The 8,623-nt window shown below is 26.6% G+C and overlaps 1 protein-coding gene across 2 annotated transcripts; it reads right to left on the bottom strand.

The window, feature by feature from the left end:
* Nucleotides 1–1,102: 1,102 nt before the first annotated feature.
* On the bottom strand, nucleotides 1,103–8,523 carry LOC126900690 (NADH dehydrogenase [ubiquinone] 1 beta subcomplex subunit 11, mitochondrial). 2 transcript variants are annotated; one of them, XM_050676602.1, is made up of 3 exons: nucleotides 8,508–8,523; nucleotides 4,996–5,120; nucleotides 1,103–1,521 (listed from the first exon to the last, which is right to left on the bottom strand). In XM_050676602.1, coding segments are annotated over exons 1-3 (420 nt in total). In that variant the 5' UTR covers nucleotides 8,509–8,523; the 3' UTR covers nucleotides 1,103–1,227. The 2 variants fall into 2 exon arrangements, with proteins under 2 accessions (XP_050532559.1, XP_050532558.1); XM_050676601.1 differs by lacking the exon at nucleotides 8,508–8,523 and having other exon boundaries at nucleotides 4,996–5,290.
* Between the last annotated feature and the right edge of the window lie 100 nt (nucleotides 8,524–8,623).

The raw sequence follows: 8,623 nt of genomic DNA, 5'->3' as shown, positions 1-8,623 counted from the left end.
AAGATGATATGAATATATCATCAAAATATCATATGTTCGACCTTATCATTAGTATTGTAATTTCCGGGAATACAACGAAAACCCAATCCGACAATCTATCAACAATGTTCCACTCTTTATTTTCAAGTCGCAGATAGTATGAAAATATTTATCTTTATACAGTCTGTGGGTAAGTTTAGAACACAGAAATGGTCATCACTTTAATGATGACTATGTTTTTTAGTGTCTATTTGTTTATATAAATATATACATTTTATTTATGTATTTTAAAATATACAATGAGCATTACAAATAAAATCAAAACACGTTTAGAATTTCAATGATTTTTTATCAAAAAATGGCTTGTGTTGTCTACTTCCATCGCCTGTTCTTTAGAAGACAATACAACAGGCAACTAAAAATAATATTTATGTATTTTATGTTTAATTATTTATTATTAAAACATAAATACAACACACATACAATTAATTTTATTAATACTTTTATATATGCTGATTAAGTAGAAATGTACTATAGTACATTTTTTAATCAATCATTCTCAATGATCTAAGTAACGTTTAGCCCTTCCCCCTTAAAAATTATACGTATATTTATGTTACAATATATTAAAGAGTAAGAGAGAAAAATGAATTTAGGACCCCAAAATATTCATTCTAATACAGATATCTCATTAACTAAATAACCTAGTAGTTTTGACTTGGATTGGGTCCATACCAGTGTAAAATTTAAGCAGGAGATTAAAATTTCATTTATAAAATACATCTTCTACATTAACTTTTAGCTTCCCTAAGAAATATTTATAGCTCTTCACTTTTAAAAAAATGTTAAGTACAATATATTTACCATCTTCATACAAAACTGCTAAATCGGCAGTATATTATGGGGTAACTCACCCTTCCTTTGCACTACCTAAAATAATGTACTACGTATAGTACTTACAGGTATTATATAATCTGTAAGATCAAAATATTATGCATTAAGTATGTCATAACTTCTCTTTTAAGTATTAAAAAAATAATAAATCAGTCAAGGTGTAAAATTTGAAAATAAAAACTGATATTAATTTTATTTTAAAGGACTTAAAGAAATAAAATAACTTCAGTTTGATAACATAATTATTACATTTATTTTACAATCAAATCTGCGAGTTATTTCATATTGAAATATACTTCATTAATTCACTAAAAAAATGAATGTGTTTGACACATTTCTTGCATTAAAAACATTTTAAATTACAATCTCTGTATCTCCTAATTCTTCATCACTAGGTAGATTGATTAAGCTGGGATCAATATAATTTGGATCAATAAGTGGTAAACCTTGTTCTTCTCTTCTTCTTAACTCGAGGAACGCTTCTCTTTCACCCCAACCTTTATAATTGTAATCAGGCATGTAGGCAAAAATAAAAGCACCGCCTACTAAACAAAGAGTGACTGAAAAAAAGGCTGTAGAATGCATGGCATTTAAATCAGCTGTCTCATCATCTTTTTCAAAACCATAAGATTGCCAATTTCGTTTAGGCTATTAAAAAAAAAAAAATAGTATAATAATGATTTTTAAAAGATAAGTAACTATAAAAATTGTATCAAAATAACATGTCAAAAAAGTAGCATTTAAATGGATTGCTTTTAGTAATAAGTGAACACTATAATTTTTATGATTTATTTAAGAACATTCTTAAATAATATAATAGAATTAAGATATGTTTTTAAACTATACTTGAAAATATGAAATGATACTTTCAAATTTAGGCAAAAATAAATTATACAGTAGAGCTTTAATAATACAAATCAATTGGAACAACACAAATTTTGATTTATGAATATTAGTAGTAGGCCAGTCAACAAAGGAAAAATGTGGGAAAAAATTCCCAACCAAATTTTTTTTTTTTTTTTAATTGAATTAAGATATGTATAATGACATACTAAAAGTCCTCATTGATTGCAATTGAGCTTTTTTTTTACAGCCTCATAAAAGTTAAAAAATATGAGCTTTTTTAATTTTCTCAAAAAATATTTAACTTACAAAAAAAAAGTTTCGTACAAAAGTTGTTTAAAAGACAATTCTAAATAAAAAAGGTATCTTATATTTTTTCATTTAAACAAATATTTTTTGAGTTACTTTACATTTAATATGAGTACTAAAATTCATTTTCCATATTTTTTATTTTACGGTTACTTTTTAACATTGTTAAACTTACATTACACACAATGTTATAAATGCACATGTGTGTATGTGTGAGTTTATTTATTTATAGTATCATTAAAATGTAGTATATATTAAGATACAACCGATAGAGTAGGTAATTGATTTGACGCTATATTGTTTAAACCCAACTAAACGCTATATTGTACATTCCCAAACAACAATTATATTTTGTCAATTGCCACCGGAATTTCTGGTAATATTTTTCTTTTTCTTTGCCTTAATCCCAACTACTTGGGGTCGGCCACCCTTATCCTAAGCTTCCACTTGACACGATCTCCCACATCTTCTACGCTCACATCAGCTGTCCTCAAATCGCATTCAATAGCATCCCTCCATCTCTTTTTTGGTCTTCCTCTACCTCTTCTTCCTTCAACATTCATTTCTAANCTTCTTCCTTCAACATTAATTTCTATAACTGTTCTTACAGCTTCCGATTCTTCTCTCCTCATAACATGACTAAACCATCTAAGTCTATTATCTCTCATCTTATCCACAATTGACGCTACACCTATACTTTCTCTTATATGCTCGTTCCTTATCCTATCTTCTCTAGTCACTCCACTCATCCAACTAAGCATTCTCATCTCTGCTCTATTTTCTTATCAACCGCCCAACACTATGAACCATACATCATAGCTAGTCTCACTATAGTATTATAGAATTTACTTTTCAGCCTCATTGGAATTCTTTTATCCCATAAGACACCAGACGCTTCTCTCCACTTCAACCACCTGCACTTAATCCTGTGTCTTACATTCTCGTCAATACCATCGCTCTTTTGTACAACTGATCCTAAATACTTAACATTTTCCACCTCTTTAATCACGTCCTTGTCTATAGTCACTGGTCTCCTTATTTTACCTATGTCATGTTCATTTTTGTCAACCCAGCTAGAATTTCTGGTAATGATAAAATTAATTGTCATAAAGTGTATAAAATTGGTCTTGTTCTAATAAACTCAATGGTGGATAATAACTTTCATGATATAAATCTTAAAAGGTCAAATAAAGTTATAACTCTATCTTCAATAACTTCTATTGTTAAATATAATAATGAAATAATTAAAGTAAACCCATTGCTACTATTTCAACTAATCACTATTTAAAAAAAAACCCCGCAGTGTCCCGGCACAGAGTGTATATTGGGTGCAGTATAGATGATATGTGACAGTGATTAAAATCATTATCATAAAAAAAACGCCTTGATGCAAATCTGTAGATAGTATTAAATTTAAAAATTTTAATGGATTATTACAAAAGCTACATGATCTCATATTTCCTTATTTTTGAAGTTTTGCGAGGCTGTAAAAAAAAAGCTCAATTGCAATCAATGAGGACTTTCAGTATGTCATTATACATATCTTAATTCAACTTTTTTTTAAAAAAAAAATTTGGTTGGGAATTTTTTCCGATATTCGCCAAAATTACTCCTTCGTTGACTGGCCTATAGTAGGATATGTATATTTATATATACAGAGTGATTGGTTTATCATAAGCCACTTGATTATTCTTAAAAGAAATAAAATATTGAAAAAATTTTTTTATTTCTTTTAGCTACATATGTTTTTTGATTTATCAGCAAAAAATTACTTTTCAGAATCATTCCTCATAATTTATAGGGGTGTCAACTTTATATTTTTTTTAATAAAAACGTACATATTTAACTAGTTTATAAAATAGGAAATAATCTAATAATAAAAATCACTGGTCGATAAAATCTTTTGTACCAGTATTTTAAAAGTTATTAGCAATTTAATATAATTACTAGAGGTGATGAGTGGGTGCAGCTATATTTATCACTAGTTGATTCCTGGCTGTACATTGCCTCTTGCCTAGATATAAAAATGAGAATAACTTCCAAAGTACTGGGCTAAAAGTTATTATCGATTAATCATAATTAGATTATTTTTTAAGCTAGTAAAATATATATTTTGCTATTTAAATAAAGTTAACACATCTTTATGTTATAAGGAATGATTCTAAAATGTAATTTTTGCTGATAAATCAAGAAATATTTACTTTGCAAATAATTAAGTGGTTTATGATAAACCGATCATTCTGTATATATACTGTGTGATTGATTTATTATTGAACACTAGATTTCTTCCAAAATAATAAATTAGAGAAATTGTTTTTGACTTATTGAAGTAGTAATTAGTTCTCATTTTTTTTTTTTTTTGAGTGATTTAATATCTTATAGATCTATCCTTTCTTCCTTATAACTAGTTCGTATAATAGAAAATTTTCCAATTAAGGAAATTACTGGTTGAATACAACTTTTCAACAAGTAGTTCAGAGGTTATGAATATTTTTATGCCTGGTAGGGAGGAGTAGTGCAACAGTTATGCATCTTAATAAAAATAACATATCCCACACCTCTAGCCTATATTTAAAATAGTTAACTTCCAAAATACTGATTTAAAGTTGTAATTATATAAAATAATTTAAACTAGTTAAATGTGTATGTTGCAATAAAGATTTTATTTTTCTATTTAATTGATATACTTTATTCAAGAGTAACAGATAAATGTTAAATTAAACATATTACAGACAACATTAATAGTAAATTAATATTCAATAAACAGTTATTATATGATTATCATTAGTCACGTTATCTAGCACTTAAACATTTTATTGTATTAAATAATTTCATAACTTAAATATGTCATTATTAACCTAAATATTTTTCAATACTGCTGTCTATATCTTCACAGCCTATACTTAAACTAATAATTTTTCCATGGGCACCTTGATGATTATTAACAAATTAAGAATAATATCAACTTACTGGTTCTTGTTGAGAAATTTCAGCATCAGTCACGCAAATTTCTTGGTTTTTTTTAGATGTAGAAATAAATCGATGTATTAATCGATTGGCTTGAGAAGTCATTCTTGATATTCGAATAAGATTCACTAAGGAATTCATTATAAAAATAATAATTAATAAAGAAAAAATAATTTTCAAAGGTCAATAAACAATCTAGGTTTCTTCAAAAATACCAAAATTGTCTCAAAAATAATGTATTACAAATATCTCAATTAAAATAAAGCAAAAGAATCAAAACTTGCGACGAAAAATAAGAAAATTTGATAAGAATGATAAGACCAAGTTGTTAAAACTATTTAATAATAACCTATAAAATTTGTTTATAATTGGACATAACTTAAAACTAGTGATGGGCATAATCGAATGATTTCGATAATCGAATGATTAGTAATCGAGACATTTTCATAATCGAGTGAATCTCTCGAAAAATCACTCGAAGTTAAAATCGTCTGCTCGTATGATAAGAATAATCAACTATTATTATTTATCGAGAGAATCGAAAAATTATTCGAAATATGAATAAATATACCTATAGTAAATAATTATTAATTTAATTTTGCTTTTTTTATTTGTTGGTGTTTATTTATAATTAATATATTAAACTATAATTTAGGAATAATAATAACAATAATATATTAATAATGCATTATTAATAAGTGCTTTAAATAAAAGACAAGTTGTTATTTTTTTTATTTAATAATTATTACCTATATTTTAAAAAAACCGATAACAAATTAAAAAATAAAAACATAAGATAAGGTAGCAATAGCCTGCTTGACCATCATAATTAAAACACCTAATTCCACACCTAATTGAATTTTCATAAATTCACAACTAGTGAGAGAATCAGAACTCAGTAGTTTAGCCAGTTCAGGACAAAACTTTGTTCTAATCGTCACATACTTCCCAAAAATGTGACAGATAAGGTGTTACCATGAGTAGCGTTTGAACGAGTTGAAAATAAGAAGACTCGAAGTCAACAATTTAATAATAATTCGACTATAATTTATGCTAAATAAAAACTTAAAAATAGTATATAATAGTTTTATTATTAGTTTTTAGTAAAAACTGTAAAACTGTAAAAACAAAATGTAGATTTATTTAAAACTGAAATGAGGAATCAGCTGTAATTACAACCACCTAGGAAAAAAATTGATTTGCTTTAAATTTATTAAACCAGGCTTAAATTAGGCCTAACGTGCCTAATGCGCCTTAGCCTCTTCGGACCATCCTAATAAGTAGTAATAAGTAACTGACTAGAATTTATATATATGCGCAACAATTAGACGATACCCTTAATCAAAAAATAAGCGTAGAAAAAAAAAATTGAAAATCGTAGCACGCTAAGTAATTTTTCCAGAAAAGCACTTTTTTCCTTGTTTTGTTTTATAATAAAACGTATGTATTAACATGCAGAAAAATCTTTATTTCTCGTTAAAATTGTATGAATTTAAAACACTTGTAGCAGAGTTTCAGTCGGATCTTTTTGACGCTTCCATGGAACGTGTAGATTGCCGTGGTAAAGTTGCGAATCGAAAAAAAATCGTTTTCGTGTCGTAAAGTGTTGCAAGAATTTCGGCGGCAGGACCTGGTGTCTCGAGCGTATAAAAAAATAAAAGCTCGTAAAAAGATAAAAAATGACCAGATTAAATTAATTTTTTTATGACATCACAAAAATGTCTTAGGGCAGGTTTAGTGAAAATATTAAATCTTATGTCGTTAAACGCTAGCGTCAGCGAGCGTTATTCTTGAAACCAGTCAAACTTTTAAAACGTTTGAGGGCGAGTGAAAAAAATGTTGTGACCTTTGCCAAAAATTTTCTCGGAGTCACTTACGTTGAAAACAAAAATTTTGAAAATCGTAGCACGCTAAGTAATTTTCCCAGAAAAACGTTTTTTTCCTTGTTTTTTATTATATTGATCAGTAAATCTGGGTTCCCATTACTCGTCTATTTGTAAAATTGTTTTATATTTTCCATGTTTTTATTGTTATTTAATACTAGATACAAAAAACTTATTTATTTTTTAAAGTTTAAAAGCTTTAATATTTCTAGTATTAGTTGACATCTCCATAAGATATAAGGGATGGGGACCTAAACATTATTTTATAACAGGTATGTAGAGATAAATATGTAGCTAACAAAATAAAAAAAAACACATTATTTTAAGGGTAATTGATTGATTAGTTTTAAAAAATCACTTTGTATAATAATATAATACAATTGAAAATTTATTTAAATAAATATAGTATTGATTTTGAACGAGTATTTGTTAAAATAAAATACATAGCATAGTAGACCGTTCCTATTTATCGCGTATTTGGACAAATATTTATAATCCCTTTGATTCGTGTCACAAATACTGACAACTGTCGGGAAGATGACGAATGTCGAACATTCGTACAAGTACACTATTTTCACTGCTTGATAAATATAGATAAATAACGAAAATTCGGAAAATAGGCAATAGAAACCCGGCTTAAGTAAGAAAACGAGTTTCTATTATTCTCATTATTTGTAAGTTAATCTATTTCCTTACTTACTAAACACTTTCTATAATCAAATATACTATATATATGACATACAAATCGGAATAATATTTATCAGTGATACATTACAGATCATGTCATATTAGGGCATAGACATAATAACTTTGTCATTATGTCTATATATTATATTTATGCCAATCATTTCTAAAACAGCCATTTTACCGAAATTTGTATGATTTTTGTATTAATTGTCCCATAGTTCATAGAAAATTAATTTTCGGATAGTTTTTCTTTTTTCATCTCAAAATACATTTTATTAGTTTTAATTTTATGTGGGTTTTTGAATCATTATCAATCATTCAAAAGAAAAAAATGTCGATATGATTTTTAAGTCCCCAATATTACCTTGGTTAATGATTAGATTTTCGAAAAAATTATTGTTGGCAACGTTATGTCTAAAGTATTATAAAATTTTTATTTACAGTAATCCGTCTAATTTTCAAAAAGTTATTTCAATATTAAGTGAAAATGAAAAATATCAACATTGACTGTATCATCAAAACTAATTTTTTAGAAAAATTCTATTAATTAACCGAACTGAGAGGAATTTTTTAAAATTATAGTTCTAATAACTTAATTTAGATAAACTTCGTGATATTTTGATATATCGTTAAGTAAAATCGGTCCAGGAGTGTGAGTAATCGCGTATAAAAACAAAAAAACACGACAGAGAATAACCAATTTAAAATTAATTACCTTTATGTATAATATTTGTTAAAAAGATGTTTTATTTATTGGTACCAAAGTTTGACTACTCAATATAAACCTAAATTAAACAAAATTATTGGGATATCTTATTTATTATATATGTTGTACCTAAAAAATTATTTTAGTGCAATAGTACGTCGAATTGTTTAATTTTTTGTGGAAGTGGAGGTTAAGCCTCTAAAAGTCTCTATGAGTATATAATTATTATAATTACTTACTTTCTTTTTTTGTAAATTACAAATTAATAACTTATCATGAACGAAGTTTACTAGATGTCAGACCTGTCGATAGTTCGGTAAATGAAACACACGAAAAACGACATCTATAAACAGTT

The sequence above is a fragment of the Daktulosphaira vitifoliae genome, unplaced genomic scaffold (assembly GCF_025091365.1).
Source record: "Daktulosphaira vitifoliae isolate Bord-2020 unplaced genomic scaffold, ASM2509136v1 Scaffold_3, whole genome shotgun sequence".
NCBI lineage: Eukaryota > Metazoa > Arthropoda > Insecta > Hemiptera > Phylloxeridae > Daktulosphaira > Daktulosphaira vitifoliae.
This window is presented reverse-complemented; position numbering and strand designations above follow the sequence as displayed.